We start from the raw sequence: 18,126 nt of genomic DNA on the forward strand, positions 1-18,126 counted from the left end.
TTCCTCTATAGTTGTGTAAGACTTTCTAATCCCTATATCTGCCTTTTCCCCTGAAATTGGGGGAAAAAATTGGGACAGTACACACCTATTAACAGAGAATTAATGGAGAAAATATTATTTTTAAATAAATAAATCATTAATTTTTCTGTTGTCATATTGAGAGATAAATTATGTATAGTAGAATTGTTATATGAATGATATCATTTTAGAAAGTTTTCATTTTCTTTTCTACATATTAATAAAAGCTTCTTATTTCTCAAATTGAGTTGACTGTATATGCCTTTTATATTGATGGAAAAAAATCACCTCAGGAAAAAAGAAACATGCCTTAGTAATGTAAAATTATTTTGTCAAACTTCTAGTTTTTAAAATCTTCTAATATAACCTTAGACCTTGTCCATTCACTGCAGAATAGACACTTTCAGCTTGAAGATTGATGCAGAAATCTTGTCTACATTTTCACAGAGAGAACATTCTCTGAGTAACTCTTCTCAGGGCCCTCATTACCTCTTTGTTCCTCAGGCTGTAGATGACAGGGTTGAACATGGGTGTGAGGATGGTGTAGAAAACAGCCAGAACCTTGTCTACTGTTGGAGATCGGAAGGATCTTGGGTGTAGATAATTGTAAACAAAGGGTGCATAGTACAAAGTCACCACAGTGAGGTGGGCACTGCAGGTTGAATAGGCCTTCTTCTTCCCTTCTGATGAGGGCATGCAGTAGATGGCAAGGAGAACACGTCCATAGGAATAGGTAATGCCAATGAAAGGAAACACAAGGAATAAGGTGCTGCACACAAACACTATGTAGTCATAGACCCAGGTGTCCATGTGTGTCAGAGCCAATATGGCTGTGAAATCACAGAAAAAATGATCGATGGTCTTGGACTGGTAACAGGGTATATGGAGTGCATATGCGGTGTGGGCACACGCATTGATAGAGCTCATTATCCAAGATCCTATAGTCATTAGCGCACACACACTTTTGGTCATACAAACAGGATAGTGAAGAGGAAAGCAAATGGCCACATAACGGTCATAGGCCATAGATGCCAAGAGAAGTGTTTCTGCACCTGCCAAAGTCAAAAAGAAGAAACTCTGAACTCCACATCCAATGAAGGAGATTGACTTGCTTCCAAACAAGAAATTGTAAGCCATCTTGGGGACAATAGTGGAGATGTAATTCAGGTCCATGAGAGAGAGCTGACTAAGCAGGAAATACATGGGTGTGTGGAGATGGGTGTCTAGCAGGATGAGGATAATCATGGATATGTTACCAATTAAAGCCATTAGGACAATGAGAATGATGAGAATGAAGAGGAAAAGGCCAATTCTTGATGGTGGGAACAGTCCTAATAAAATGAAATCAGTTGATGTTTCACTATAATTCTCCATTGAATATTCATTGGTTTTCCCTAAAGTAAGAAACAAGAGTGTGGAAGGTAAATAAAGAACAGTGAACTACTTATTTATTTTTTCATAATATCTGTGATTGATCTAACAATGAATTTTTCAGGAAATTATACAGTTGCTTAAATGAATGGGCAATTTTACCTTTTTTTAAACAAGAAACACCATTCCATTACACAAAGATAAAATGTATGACATCATGCATTTACATCCAAAATCTGTTGTAGAAGATCCATGAAAAAATAAATAAAAATATGCTATACTTATTTTAATAGGATAAGAATGATTAAGGAAAAAAAACAAAGAAAAAACAAACCCGTTGCTGTTAAGTCAATTCTGACTTATAGCAACACCTTAGGACAGAGTAGAACTGCCCCATGGGATCTCCAAGGAGCACCGGGTGGATTCGAACTGCTACTTTTTAGTTAGTAGCCAAACTCTTAGCCACTACTCCACCAGGATTTCCATAAGGATAATAGTTCTTAGCAAATTCACTTATCAGTAAGAAAATACTTAAATATAAGCAGTGTGTTAAAAAGTTGAAAATATGTTGAAATGAATAAGTGATTGAATTGCTATATGAATGAATTTAGTGACATAAAGATTATTTTCCATTTTGAGGTTTATAATCTTTGCTTATCCCCAAGACATACATTAATTACTGCAACTATTTCTTTTTCTTTTGTTTAAGAAGCTGGACTTACTGCTTTAAGTCACTATCCCCAACATGACTCTCTAAATGTTACCTATCAGTATTTGGCTTTGGCTCAGAAATACGTAAGTTTCTATTTTATAATATTATCAAGTACAAAGTTATAATCTTGATTTTTAAATTCCTCTAAGAAAGGTTCTTTTCAATCCCTTGCTCAATAGCTAAGTAGTCAGTACAGGATAGATTCTTCACTGGACTTTCTATTATCTATGACTCTGTTTAAAAAAAAAAAAACGGTTGCCATCGAGACAATTCTGACTTATAGCAACCCTACAGGACAAAGTAGAACTGCCCCATGGGGTTTCCAAGAAGTGGCTGGTGGATTCAAACTGCTGACAGACCTTTTGGTTACCAGCCTCAGCACTTAACCACTGTGCGAGTAGGGCTCCATTACTCTGTTTAGACAATATATGAAAGTAAACTATTTGAATGTTGTAAGGCCCTTTTCCTACTTCTCCTTCTCTCTCTGATTTTGTTTAAAAAAATCTTAACATTTAGAGAGGCGGGGCCAAGGTGGCAGAGTAGTCAGAAGATTATGGTGGTCCCTCTTACAAGAAAGACCCGAAAAAACAAATGAATCCATTATATAAAGACAAGCTAGGGGCCCTGAACATCAAAGGCATGGTTAAGATATCGGACTGCGCTCAGGGGGAGGGAGAGGCAGTTCATAAGCAGCAAGTAGTTTCCAGACCTGACTTAGCAGGAATTGACGCCCCTCAGTCATGGCCTCCTGGTGCAACTGTGGCAGGACTGGCAATAGCTTACAGGACATGGTTACCTCAGTGAAAGAGAGCAAGTGGCCCAGGCCTGATCCCCTGGTGCAACCATGGCAGGGGTGGCAGTAGCATTTGGGACCTTGACTACTTAGCCACAGAGAGCCAGCTGCACAGAGTCTACTCATGCCTCCAAAATCAGCAAATAATGGCGCTCCTGGCAAAAAATAAGTGCTTGCATGTAATTTACCACACGGATCAAATAGCTCCCGTTTTGAAAGAAGTCTCTCCGATTTATCTGATCTCTCCTCTCTCTGCCCCAGGCCCCAAGCTGGCTTCAGTGACAGTCGATTTCCCTGGGCCTGAGATAGGTCCTGCCGAGTATGCTAAGCCATTCTTCCAGACTTGGGGAAGGAACAAAATAACAAATAGGAAAAAATAACCTGCTGGTTCCCTTAAGCTGGGAACTCAGAGTAGAAACAGCTCCTGTTCAGGCACAATCAGTCCCCGAACTTTGAATGCCTTTTACCACTGCATGGAACCATGTGGCCCCATTTCAGCAGCTAGGCACTTGTTGTCACTGTGCAAGGGTGTATGTGCCTGAGATCTGACTTTACCTGTTGCAGCTGTGTGGTGGAGAGGAGGGTTTTTAACATTTGACACAGCTCTGCTTATTAAGTAGGGTCCTCATCTACCCACAACAGGGACCTGAGGGCTGGTGGGTCCTCCCGTGCCATCTCTTCACCCACGACAGGGGTCCTAGGATAAGTGATGCCTCCCAGCCCTTACAGTTAACAGCATTGGGAGCCTGTGGTCCTGCTGCAGAGCCCACCCACCTGTGAGCTCTAGAGAACAGGGATGCACCTTCCTCACAGACACTTGGGTGGGACTATGCATGCACCACTGCTTCTCTAAGACCATAGATGAGCAAACACTTCGTGACCGACTACTTGGACACACCTGAGCCGAATCCATACAAGAAAAGTGAATGGACTCCTAATAACAGCTCTAGCCATATGGTGACAGGATGTTAGAGCTTCGAAGGTGCAAATAATCAAACTAGCTCACTTGAGCACTTTATTTGGGCATATCAAAACAAAACAAAGCAAGAAACTAGGACACAGTTAGCAAACCTAAAATATTTAATACAATAACTTATAGATGGCTCAGAGACACCAGTCAATATCAAATCACATAAAGAAGCAGATCACGATTGCTTCAACTAGCTCCCAAAACAAAGATTTAAGGAATCTTCTGGATGAAGATGTATTCCTGGAATTAACCAGAGGTAGAATACAAAAAATTTATATACAGAACTCTTCTAGAGATCAGAAAGGAGATGAGGTAAAACACAGAACAAGCCAAAGAACACAGAGTAAAACAGTCAAGGAAATTAAGAAGGTTATACAAGAGCATAATGACAATTTTAATAGGCTGCAAGAATCCATAGAGAGACAGCAATCAAAAATTCAGAAGATTAACAGAAAAATTTCAGAATTAGACACTACTGCAAGAAACCAAAATAGACCTATATCAGTAGAAAAACATACCTGGGTCTTGGATAGGAAGACTCAACATTGTAAAAATATCTATTCCCCCCAAAATGATCTATAAATACAATGGAATCCTGATCCAAATACCAATGACATTTTTTAAATGATATGGAGAAAGAAATCACCAACTTCATATGGAAGGGAAAGAGGCTCCAGATAAGTAAAGCATTACTGAAAAAGAATAACAAAGTGGGAGGGCTCACACTACCTGATTTTAGAACATATAATACCACCACAGTAGTCAAAACAGCCTGGTACTGGTATAACAGATATATAGAACAATGGAACAGATTGAGAATCCAGACATAAATCCATCCACATATGAGCAGTTGATATTTGACAAAGGCCCCAAATCTGTTAAATGGGGAAAAGACTGCCTCTTTAACAAATGGTGCTGGGATAACTTGATATCTATCTCCAAAAAAATGAAACAAGACCCATACCTCACACCATGTACAAAAACTAACTCAAACTGCATCAAAGGCCTAAATATAAAATCATTAAGATCATGCAAAACATTAGTAAAAATGCACAAACACCAGAAGACAAGGTAGATAACTAGGAGCTCCTAAAAATCAAAGACCTATGCTCATCCGAAGACTTCACCAAGAGTAACAAGATTACCTACAGAGTTGAAAAAAGTTTTCAGCTACCATAATTCCAATCAGGGTCTGATCTCTAAAATCTACATGATACTGCAAAAACTCAACAAAAAAAGACAAAAAACCCAATTAAAAAATAGGCATACGAGGTATGAACAGGCACTTAACCATAGAAGACATTCAGGCAGCTAACAGATACATGAGGAAATGCTCACGATCATTAGCCATTAAACCCATTGCCGTTGAGTCGATTCCGACTCATAGCAACCCTATAGGTCAAAGTAGAACTGCCCCATAGAGTTTCCAAGGAGCACCTGGTGGACATGAACTGCCAACCTTTTGGTTAGCAGCTGTAGCACTTAACCACTATGCCACCATTAGAGAAATGCAAATCAAAACTACAACGAGATGCAATCTCATCCCAAGAAGGCTGGAACTAATCCAAAAAACACTAAATAATAAATGTTGGAGAGGTTGTGGAGAGACTGGTGGGAATGTGAAATGATACAACTTTGGAAATCGATTCAGTGCTTCCTTAAAAAGCTAGAAAAATAACTACCATAAAAAAATAATTAAAAAATTATTAGAAAAATAAAAAATTATTAAAAAATAATTTTAAAAATAAAAAATTATTTTTATTTTTTATTTTTATTTAGTTATATTTCTAGCTTTTTAAGGAAGCACCGAATCGATTTCCAAAGTTGTATCATTTCACATTCCCATCAGTCTCTCCACAACCTCTCCAACATTTATTATTTAGTGTTTTTTGCCATCCAGCAATTCTACTTGGAATGTATCCTAGAGAAATAACAGCCTTCACATAAATAGATATATGCACACCAGTGTTCTTTGCAGCACTATTTACAATAGAAAAAAGATGGAGGCAACCAAAGTGCTCATCAATAGGTCAATGGATAAATTATGGTGTATTCACATAATGGAATACTAAGTGACAATTACGAACAACGATGAATCAGTGAAACATCTCATAGTGTGCAGGAATCTGGAAGGCACTGTGCTGAGTGAAATTAGTCAGTTGCAAATATTGTATGAGACCACTATTATAAGAACTCAAGAAAAGATTTAAACACAGAAGAAAATATTCTTTGATGGTTATGAAGGTGGGAATAGAGGGAGGGAGAGGGGTATTCACTAATTAGATAGTGGACAAGAACTATTTTAGGTGAAGGGAAAGACAGCACACAATACAGGAGAGGTCAGCACAACTGGACTAAACTAAAAGCGGAGAAGTTTCCAGGATACAACTGAATGCTTCGAAGGCCAGAGAAGCAGGGACAAGGGTTTGGGGACCATGCTTTCAGGGGACATTTACGTCAACTGGCATAACAAAAGATATTAAGAAAACATTCTGCCTCCCACTTTGGCAAATGACATCTGAGGTCTTAAAGTCTACTGTCTTAGTTGTCTAGTAACAGAAATACCACAAGTGGACAGCTTTAACAAAGAGAAGTTAATTTTCTCACAGTAAAGTAAGCTAAAAGTCCAAATTCAGGATGTCAGCTCCAGGGGAAGTCATTCTCTCGCTGTAGGCCTTCTCATCAATCTTCCCCCAGGCTAGGAACTTCTCTGCACAGGGACCCCAAGTCCAAAGGACGCGCTCTGCTCAGGTGCTGCGTTTTTGGTGGTATGAGGTCCCCCTATCTTTCTGCTTGCTTCTTTCTTTTATATCCCAAGAGACTGCCTCAAGACACAATCCAATCTTGTAGATTCAGTCCTGCCTCACTAACACAACTGCCACCCATCCTCCCTCATTAACATCATAGAGGCAGGATTTACAATATATAGGAAAATCACACAATACCAGGAATCATGGCCCAGCCAAATTGACACACACATTTTTGGGGAGACATAATTCAATCCATGACAGCGAGCAAGTGGTCATCTAAGATGCACTGATTGGTTTCAAACCACCGGGAGCAAAGGTGAAGAAAGAACACCAAAGACATGAGGTAAAGATGAGCCCATGAGACAGAAACGGCCACATAAATCAGATACTACATCAAACTGAGACCTGAAGAACTAGATGCTGCCTAGTTACAACCAATGATTGCCCTGACAGGGAACACAACAGAGAATCCCTGATGGAGAAGGAGAACTGTGGAACACAGATCTCAAATTCTCATAAAAAGATCAGACTTAATGGTCTGACTGAGACTGGAGGGACCCCTGAGGTCAGAGTTCCCAGAACCTTTGTTACCCCAAGACAGGAACCATTCCTGAAGCCAACTTTTTAGACAGGGATTGGACTGGGCTATAAGACAGAAGATGATACTGGTGAGGAGTGAGCTTCTTAGCTCAGGTAAACACATGAGGCTATGTGGGCACCTCCTGTCTGGAGTTGAGATGGGAAGGCAGAGGGGGACAGAAGCTGGTTGAATGGACATGAGGTGTACAGAGTGGAGAGAAGCAGTGTGCTGTCTCATTAGGGGAAGAGCAGCTAGGAGCACATAACACGGCGTGTATAAGTTTTTGTATGAGAAACTGACTTGGATTGTAAACTCTCACTTAAAGCACAATAAACTAAAAAAAAAAACAGACATTCAAAGATTCAGGATTTACAACACATCCTAAGTAGAAGAAATAAAAACAAAAATATGGGGGAAAAAAAGAAACCCTACATTTAAAGCTTGTGCCAATCAAAGGTAAAAGTGACAGTGTGATCACAGATAAATAAATATATATATACACCGTCTCTTTCTTAAAACACAAAGTCATGGCAATAGAATAAAAATGTTGTTAGCTGTCATCTCAAGAGAAGAAAAAAAAAAACAGAAAGGGAAGAAATGCCAAATGAAAGATTTCAGCACATTTTTGATGGTCAGATTTCAATGGAAAGTGATTATTTAATCTACCTCTCAAGCAGGTCATAGAAATATTAGATGGCACATTGGACCTGGTACTTGATCCCAATGAAGCAACTCTTTAGTTATACAAATTATACTTTTCTTGTGTTCTTAATGGATATGACTTTACTAAAGTCAAAGATTTTCCTAACTAGGATTCCACAGTATTCACAAAATGCTGTTACAATGTTTGAAGAGCAAAAAGAGTACTAAATGTGTAAACAAACTCCCATTATTTTATCTGTGTCCCTTTTAGTCTGCATGTTGCCACTGACATAACAATAACTTACCTATTTATAGTACATTTACAAAACATTTTTCCTGTATTGATTATTTTCAATCTCTGTAAAAACTTTGCAAAAATGAAACCAAACTCGTTGCCATCGAGTTCATTCTGATTCATAGCAACTTTCAAAAGCAAAGATGTCACTTTGAGAACTAAAGTGCACCTGACCCAAACCATGGTATTTTCAATTGCCTTATATACATGTGAAAGCTGGACAATAAATAAGGAAGACTGAAGAAGAATTGATGCGTTTGAATTACGGTGTTGTGGAAGTGTATTAAATATACCATGGACTGTGGTAAAAATGAACAAATCTGTCTTGAAAGAAGTACAGACAGAATGTTCCCCAGAAACAAGGATGGTGAGACTTCATCTGAGGTGCTCTGGACATGTTATCAGGAAAGACTAGTCCCTGGAGAAGGATATCATGTTTTGTAAAGTAGAGGGTCCATGAAAAAGAGGAAGACCTTCAACAAGATGGATTGATACAGTGGCTACAATGATGAAGTCAAACATAGCAAAGATTGTGAGGATGACACAGGACTAGACAGTGTTTCATTCTGTTGTACATAGTGTCACTATGAGCCAGAACCAATGCAAGGGCACCCAACAACAAAAACAAAAACTTCGAGAATTTTACATCAGTATTAAATTGACTATATAAAAGAAAAAATCGGTAGCAGCAATGTATCTGTCCAAAGCTACACAGTGGATGGGGAAGGTATTAGCCTTGCCCCTGGTCCCTTTCTGTACATGGAAGGTAAAGATACAGGCACAAAATTTCAATGGCCATCTCTACCCAGCATCCAGGAAATGTGTCAGGAACTGTGGCACACCAAGAACAAGCTTCAGAGAACATCCACATTTGGTAGAGTTTATGTGGTGATCTCTATATTGCTAGCTAAAAAGATAGCCTCATTACTCACTTTATGAGAGGTAATGAGTTAGAAGCAAGGGTGGTTCACTTTTTAGACATCCAAAACTTCCATTAAAAGAGTTATTTAAACATGAAGTCTCTATTGATGGTAGGTACTCGGTGGTGGAAAATGTATTTGAAAAGTTATGTTATGCCCATATTAAATGATTTTAATTTTAAAGCTAACACACTTCCACATTGTCTCCTTAAAGACATGTTTCCTCATGTCTCCAAGCTTTAATGATTTTTCCCTGTTTTCCTTCAGCAGCTCACTATTTCCCAATCCAGCCTCTAACAAGCAGGGGAAGAGATCCTCACATCACCACTCACACATCTGAATGCGGTCCAAATCACTTGCTGCTTTCTGTCGAAACCTATCCCTACCTACAAAGATGTGCTTACAAAAAACACCCATATTATTTCTTTAAGTCAGCTTACAGACACCTACACTCTGTCATAAACAGGAAAGCCCTCCACTTGGTGCTCCAGTTTGGAAGTGACTGCCATGTTACCATTTCTGTAACTACTTTCTTTGTATAGGCACATCTTCCCTGTCCTCCTCTTTAGACATTTGGAATTGAAATACTGAGATAACTTGATTCAATATTAGAATTCATGAATTCATTTTTGATTCTGATACTTAAAACACATTCCCATTATTACACAGAGGAAAAAATTAAAATTCATACACTTAAAGCCATTCATTCAAGACCACACAGTGGCCAGTTGACAGAGCTGGGCTGAATTCATGTTTTTTGATTCCCAATTCAGTGTTTTGTCCTCCAGGAAAACTGTTCCGAAACTCTGATTCCCTTCTTTTCTTCAGTGACCTTTCAGACTAGTGATAATCCTTACCAGGAAATATGAAGCTGAGGCAGAAATAAATTTAGTATGGCAATCCTTTATATGTTCTAGCATTTCTAACCAAACAAGGATTAGATATAGATGCCGAACATCCTACCTTTCTTGCTGTGTCCTCCTTATGCATTCAAGTTTGTAATCCTGTCAGGGATTCCTTATTTCACCACAGCTTTCCTCAACCAATTCCAAGACAGGAGAGACAAAAGAGAGCCTTATATTGTGTTTTACTTGAGAGATTTAAACATTTAATTATTTTATTTTATACTTAAGAAAATGACATTTTAAGTTACTGGAATACAATGTGATAATCTGTAAATGAGTCAATGAAGTTCCAAAAAAATCCACAAATTACAGTAATGATATATATGTTACATAAATATACACACATGTTTAACACACACATACATATATGCATATGCATATATATTTACACATTCAGAGAGAATATAAAGAGAGAAAGAGAAAAGGAGAGAGAGAGAGATTAGTAGAGTGCATCCATTAAATTGTGTATGAAGATGGGAGATGGGTTGGCATGTTTCACAAATACACTGTGCAGAATTCAGTATTAAAACTTAGACTGAATTATAGAACTGCTACTTTTTAGGAATGTGACCTTGGTCTACTGAGTTTAACACTTTAAATTTGTATCTAATACATTAAACAGGTAGAATGATTTAGCTAATGCTGTGGTTCTCAACTTGGAGGTGATTCTCCTGCTCAAGGTCTATTTGGCCATGTCCAGGGACACTTTTTGTTGTCACAACTGGGCAGGCTGTTGCTGATACCTAGTGAATAGAGACCAAGAATGCTGTTAAATATTCCACAATGCACCAAACAGTCCCTCACAGAGTGAGAATTACCAGGCCTAAAACGTCAATTTTGTTGAGGTGGAGAAGCCCTGGATTAATGGTGCTTTTGAGCTTCTTTTTTTGCCTACGTCATCTTCTTAATTTGTTGTTGTTGTTAGGTGCCCTCAAGTCTATTCCAACTCATAGTGACCCTTTATCAAGCACGGTGTCCTTCTCTAGAGACTGGTCTCTGCTGATAACACTTCCAAAGTATGTGAGATGAAGTTTCGGCATCCATGCTTCTAGGAACACTCTGGCTGTACTTCTTCCAAGACACATTTGGTAGTTCTTCTGCCAGTCCATGGTATATTCAATATTCTTCACCAATACCATAATACAAAGGCATCAATTTTTCTTCAGTCTTCCTTATTGTCCAGCTTTCGCATGCATATGAGGTGATTGGAAACACCTTTACTTGGGTCAGCTGCATCTTCGTCCTTAAAGTAACATATTTGCTTTTGAACACTTCAAAGAGGTCTTTTGCAGCAGATACGTCCAATGTAATATGTCGTTAGATTACTTGACTGCTGCTTCCATGGCACTGGTTGTGAATCCAAGTAAAATGAAATCCTTGACAACTTCAATTATTTCTCCGTTTTTCATGATGTTGTTTATTAGTCCAGTTGTGAGGATTTTTGCTTTCTTTACGGTGAGGTGTTACTTCATACCTAAGGCTGTAGTCTTTGATGTAAGTGTTTCAGGCCCTCTTCACTTTCAGAAAAGAAGGTTTTGTCATCTGCATAACGCAGGTTGTTAATGAGACTTCCTTCAATCTCGATGCTATGTTCTTTTTCATATAGTCCAGCTTCGTGGATTATTTGGTCACCATACATTGTAGTAAAAGGATATAACCCTGACAAACACCTTTCGTGACCTTAAACCATGCAGTATACCTTATTCTATTTGAATGGCTTCCTCTGCCTCTATGTACAGATTCCTCGTGACCACAATTAAGTGTTCTGGAATTCCCATTATTTGCAATGTTATGCATAATTTGTTATGATCCACACAGTCAAATGCTTTTGCATAGTCAATAAAAAACAGGTAAACATATTTCTAGTATTCTCTGCTTTCAGCCAGGATCCATCTGAAGTCAGAAACGATATCCCATTTTCCATGTTTTCTTTTGAATTTGGCTTGAATTTATGGCAATTCCCTAGAGATGTACTGCTGCTACCACTTTTTACTGATCTCCAGCAAAATTTTAATTATGTGTGATATTATATGATATTATTCAATAATTTCCACATTCTTTCGGATTACCTGTCTTTGGAATAGGCATAAATATGGATCTCTTCCAGTCAGTCGGCCAGGTAGCTGTCTTCCATATTTCTTGGCGTAGATGAGTGGACACTTCCAACAGCAACCTTTTCTTGAAATATCTCAATTGTTACTCCTTCAATTCCTGGAGTCTTGTTTTCTGCCAATGTCTTCACTGTAGGTTGGACTTCTTTCTTCAGAACCAAGGGTTCCTAATCATATGCTACCTCCTGAAATGGTGGAAAGTCGACCAATTATTTTTGGTACAGTGACTCTGAATTCCTTTCATCTTTTGATGCTTCCTAAGTCGGTCAATATTTTCCTTATAGAATTCTTCAGTATTGCAACTAAAGGCTTGAATTTTTTCTTCAGTTCTTTTGCCTTGAGAAACGCTGATCGTGTTCTTCCATTTTGGTTTTCTAATTCCAGGTCTCTGCACATTTAATTATAATACCTTACTTTGTCATCTTTAGCAGCCCTTTGAAATCTTCTGTTCAGATCTTTTACTTCATCATTTCTTCCACCTGCTTTAGTTACTGGACTTTCAAGAGCAAGTTTCAGAGTCTCTTCTGATATTCATTTGGTCTTTTCTTTCCTTTCAGTCCTTTCAATGACCTCTTGCTGTCTTCATGTATGGTGTCCTTGATGTCATTCCACAACTCCTCTGGTCTTCTTAATTACCACACTTGTCATTTACTAAGACTATTCAGTGATAAAGTCTTTCCAATTTTTTTCTGCACACTTCTACCATTTGAACCTCACAAGAATGCTGCTAAGTCATCAATAAAAATATTATTATGCTGATCTAACACAAATATTAGTGAGCATACAAGGCAAAACAACAACAGAAGCAGCAATAGGATAAAGCCCTGGGTATCACGTAGCCACTTACCTCCTTATTGGCAAAAGAATGCACAGGAAACAACAGCTCCCATGATCGCTATTGAAAACTTGAATCTGTGTGTTATCTTTATTCCCAGTGTCTCCTGCACAACCCAGGTGTCTTCAGCTCTCACATAGACAGATTCTGCATTATACAGTTCCAATTATTCTCAGCCTGACTCTGCTCTCTCTCCCAATTCAGACACCATGTTTTCAAATTGACATCATGTTTTCAAGTTAGCTAAAAAAAATAAACAAAACACAGCACCAAACTGTTGTTTGCACTTCTATTCCAGAAATACTGCTGTACATTTCAGTGTCAAAAGCAGCTCTGTCCTTTAGCCCACTTGTAATCTAATTCTGATCTCTACTTCTTTTCTAATTAACCACCTCAACTACAGCATCATTGCTTTCCAGATAGTTAACTACCTTGTCAAAGGGCAATTGAAAATAGAATAAAAGATATATAATTATATAAAGCATCTGCACCTAAATATCTCCAATGACTCTATATAAATAATGCCACATTCCCAACAGTCTCCACTTTGTTACCACCTTCAGCTCTGTTTCCGAGATTAGGCAGCAGGTTCTAGCCACAGCATACTGCTATCTACTCTTCTAAAAAAAATCCCTACTCCTGGTATTTGCTTCCCGACATTGTACAATGTGCCAAATCCTATTATCTTTTAATCCTCCTCTAAACTACACTCCTGCTATGTAATTTTTTGATCAACTTGAAGCCGACAACTAATAGGTTCTTGCCCAGCAGACTAGCGAATTGAAGTCAGCCGGACTCGGGGTTGGAAGAACACAAAGAGTCATTCACAGTTTGCTAACTGGGAGGCAGGCAAGGTCTCCCGACCTAAGGTGGCCAGCTTCCTGAACTAAGGCAGATTTGCTCCTTATATATTACATATTCATGAACAGTGAGAGGAGGAGCTTCAGTCCTGCGTTTCTTGCCTAGTTCGCATAATTTTTGCAAATGGGCTTTTGCGCACAGTTCTAAAAATATTGTGCACAGCCCTAAAAAAAATGGCAATGGCTGCTACTGCCACCACAGGAAGGTCATATGGGGGTAAATTTGGAGTTGGTGTGAATGAGCCTGGGCATCCTGCCAGGAGAAGTGAGGAAACCTGGGGAATCAACCAATCATGGAGAGGTGTTGTAAAAGGTGTAATAAAAATGTAACAAGAGTAGACTTTTCTGAAAAACAGCTATTATGGGATGGTCAATAACAGTCTGCCCGCTTCAAACTCAGTCTAAATAAATTATTGTCTGTTCATGGTTTAGTTTTAGTTCACACATACTTTTATTTTGGCAGTTACCACCCTGTATCATCTGTTTTGTTTCAGAAGTCTCTGTTTTATGAATGTGGCAGTCTTCAGGGTGAGGCCCTGTCTTATGCTCCAGAATTCAGTTAAGAAGTTCCTACAGAACTCAACCACTGAAGTATCTTTAATTTCACCACTTTTCACTTTTATCCAAAAATAGATGCATGTTATCACAAATGTTATTCCCGGAAGTGAAAAGAACTTACATTTTAGGCACAAAGAGAACACTATGTCTTCTTGTGCCTAAAACATAAATTCTCTTCTATTTTTGTAATAACTTTTGTGATTCATGCATAATCTATTCTGGAATAAAGGTGAAATGTGGTGAAGTTAAAGATACCTCGCTGGTTGATGCTATGTGTGAACTTCTCAACTGAATTATAGAGAATAAGACACAGTCCCACCCTTGTGACTGCCACATTTGTGAAATTTAGACATTTGAACACATAATCTGGGCTTCTGTGGAGTCCCTGGCTGGCACAAATGGTTAGCGCTCAACTAATAGTCAAAAGGTTATCAGTTTGAACCCACCCAGAGGAACCTTGAAAGACAGGCCTGGTGATCTGTTTCTGAAAGGTCACAGTCTTGAAAGCTTTCCAGAGCATTTCTACTCTGCACACATGGGTCCATCATGACTTAATATAGACTCAATGACAACTGAAAACAACAACAACGGAGCATCTGTTAAGAGTGATGGTATAATTTGGGAACAGACAAGGAAGATGGTTGAACAACATGATGAACATAACTAATGCCACCGAACTGTACATGCAGAGATTGTTGAAATGCCAAGTGTTTTGTTACATATATATTTTCCATAATAAAAAGAGAAAGCCTGCACAAGTGGTCATCTAATGTCTTTAGATTTTGATTTTTTAAATAACTATATATGGTAATTTTATACTCCTTAAAGCCAAATAAAAAGAAATTTTTAAAGTCCCCTGATTATTGAGATGTGGAATTTGTCAATCACTTATACCAGCACATAACAAAGAGTGATCCTTTATGATTTGTAATCGAGTTATTCTAAAATATTTATATGATTCTTGATAAAACAAATGTTAGAATCAGTACCTTTCATTGTCTTCCCCCCTTCGTGGTAGTCCTGCGTGCATCACCAGAGCAAACGTCCACGAATACTTTCTATGGGAAAGTACACACTCACCTCTCACATATCGGGACGTCTGTGGAGACACATCTGCAACCATGATTCGGGGCTTCTTTACTAGGGTGCTCATCCTAATATTTGTTGTTCTGTTTGTGTTCTCTTGGCAATGCTCCCCTGAGACTAGGTCACGGGAGAGTGATTCGCTAATTGTAGGGGATGACCTTTGGCCGGGAGTGTGTGGGGGGGGGAGTGTATGACACGTTTTCCAGATTTTTTCACAGGCTTGATTACCTTAACTCAGTGAAAAAGAACTCAGTGAAGAATGAGTTAAATGCTATCTATTTGGATTGCTAAAACATTATTTCACTGAAGTTTTCTATACATGTATGTACCGTATATTAATACTCAGTAAGTACACATTTTACAACAATAAAACGTTTTCAAGAAAGAGACTACATGTTTTCAGAGTGTTTTACAAAGTTAACTGTGTAAAGCTTCATGTTCGTAACAAGTACTCTTAAACACAGTGTAAACATTTCCCTGCAATGAGAGAGTTGTAAGCACACTTATTCAGAGATACATTTGTAGAGTTTCATATTCAGAAAACCTCTATCTAACAAAATTTTACAATTCTTATCTATACATCGAGTGTTCGACACACTCCATTTTCCATGCAGTTTGTAAGACAACAAACACACAAACCCCCCTAAAGAATTTTTTTTAATTTGCAAATACATCTAATAAATTAAAATAAAAATGATATTAATTTAATTAAAAAGAAATACATATATGTACAACTACACAGTAAATATAAACATAAGTATAAATGTGAAGTAAATGTAAATATAATTTATTACATGTATTGGCATATAAAACAAAACCTGTTGCCGTTGAGTCAGTGCCGACTCATAGAGACTCGAAAGAACAGATTAGCACTGTCCCATAGGGTTTCCAAGGTGCACCTGGTGGATTTGAACTGCCGACAGTTTGGTTAGCAGCCATAGCTCTTAACCACTATGACATACAGAGTAAATATAAGTGCAAATGCAATGAAAAAGTTAATACGATTATTTATATAATACACAGTTATAAGCGCACATAGATATCTGACTTTTATTAAATTAATTTAGTTATTAAACATGTTATATTATATACATAATTACTTTGGATGTCATTTTTCAGTCCTTCACACAATTTGTATATTTTAAAATGTTTAAGTACAAGGTTACAAGGCAATACACATTTAAAAATTTTTTTTGGCTTTTTTTTTCATTTTGTGAAAAATACCAGGTAAAATAAAATAATGTGTCATTACTACAGTTGAAGTATTATTCACTATAGTTTGTGATATTTTGAAAATATGTGCTAATGCAGTTTTTATTCCACTTAATACCTAATTGTCCTTAGTGTACATATGTCTCCAATAATGTAATTAATTGTAACATAGATCCAATGTGAAAAGTTTTAAAAAGAAAATGTTCAAAAATTCCTGACAAAGAAAAACAGCATTTATATTACCTTCCTTAGAGGACAATAAAAGGTTGTAGTGCCAGAAGAAGCAAGAGAACTTATTTGGCATGAGGAAGGAAGTTAGAAAAAATTTCTACAGGGAAATAAGCAACTTCAGATTCAGCCTCACAAACTCAGTTAGTTGTAAAGAATCTTAGTTAGAAAACCCCAATGAATCTGGGAATTAGAAATCTAGAAAGCCTGTGACTGGAATTCAGTGCTGAATCATCCTTGGGTTCACTAGTGCATGGGACAGTCACAGAAAAGTAGACAGAGCAGGATGGCTCTGAGTCCCTGTCCCCAGGTAGAAACCCCAGGTTTTTGCTCAACATGACTCATATTGAACAAGAAATGAGAGACAGAAATGGGAGAGCAGGAAAGACATCTTTATTTCACTGTACAAGGAAAACGAGTCAGTCAGAGTTGCTGCTGCCAAGACTGCTCACCAAGAGCAAGGAGACAAGTTACTTTAAAAGGGTTTAAAAGTAAGGAGTTCATACAAGTTGATTTAGAAAATAATATTGGAGTCATTGTTCCCTGTCCTTGAGCATAGAGAATGTGACCGAGCTGGAGCTAGACTCACAAGAACTCACAAGGACACATCAACTGGGCCCTGAGATATAAAGACAATAGCTAAAATAATCTTGAAATATGCCTTTTAGGGAACATTTCACATGAACCAATCAAATAAGAACACAAAAGTCTTTCTACTCTTATCTTTTTTCTATTAACATTTAGTGACTAGAAAATTTGTTGGACCAATGGAGACCCTCCTGACTGTCATTACTGAAACCTGTAACAATGATTGTTAAGAAAGGCAATTCAAAATGTAGGATCACAATTTCTAGCCAATCGGTGAAAACATGAAGCTTTCAATAGTTTTGCCCATTTGTAATGTTAATATATACTGATGACTCTGTAACCTTTTTGGACTCAGGCAGAGATGGCTGTAGCAGCAAGCTTGTCCATTTTTCTACTTTTGTCTTGGAGGCAGATTACATGAAGAATAAATTAACCCTTCAACTCAGATATCAAAGAAAATTTTGTTATCTTAACAGCAAGAAACCCAATTATTTGTTTTAGATGCCATTTAACATTAAAGCTCCTAAAAATCTCATAAACTCAACCATTACACTTTAGTCAGGCAGATAAAACTTATGACTATTATCAAATAAATTTCTTTTTCAATAAACCTATTAAACATTGTCTTTGTTGCATATCCTTCATAGTAAAAATGGCAAAAAAGAACATGTTCATTAACAGACTTAACTATA

The 18,126-nt window shown here is 37.7% G+C and overlaps 1 protein-coding gene across 1 annotated transcript; it reads right to left on the reverse strand.

Annotated features, from left to right (window-relative positions):
• Positions 1-320: 320 nt before the first annotated feature.
• Positions 321-3,427, reverse strand: LOC135229582 (olfactory receptor 2L3-like). Its single transcript, XM_064279054.1, has one exon. The coding sequence runs from the start codon at positions 1,390-1,392 to the stop codon at positions 460-462; it is 933 nt and encodes a 310-aa protein (XP_064135124.1). The 5' UTR covers positions 1,393-3,427; the 3' UTR covers positions 321-459.
• Positions 3,428-18,126: the final 14,699 nt, after the last annotated feature.

The sequence above is a fragment of the Loxodonta africana genome, unplaced genomic scaffold (assembly GCF_030014295.1).
Source record: "Loxodonta africana isolate mLoxAfr1 unplaced genomic scaffold, mLoxAfr1.hap2 scaffold_41, whole genome shotgun sequence".
Lineage (NCBI taxonomy): Eukaryota > Metazoa > Chordata > Mammalia > Proboscidea > Elephantidae > Loxodonta > Loxodonta africana.

Bases quoted from the DNA above. Each gene is read 5' to 3' on its own strand.
- LOC135229582 (XM_064279054.1), bottom strand. From the start codon at position 1,392: ATGGAGAATTATAGTGAAACATCAACTGATTTCATTTTATTAGGACTG.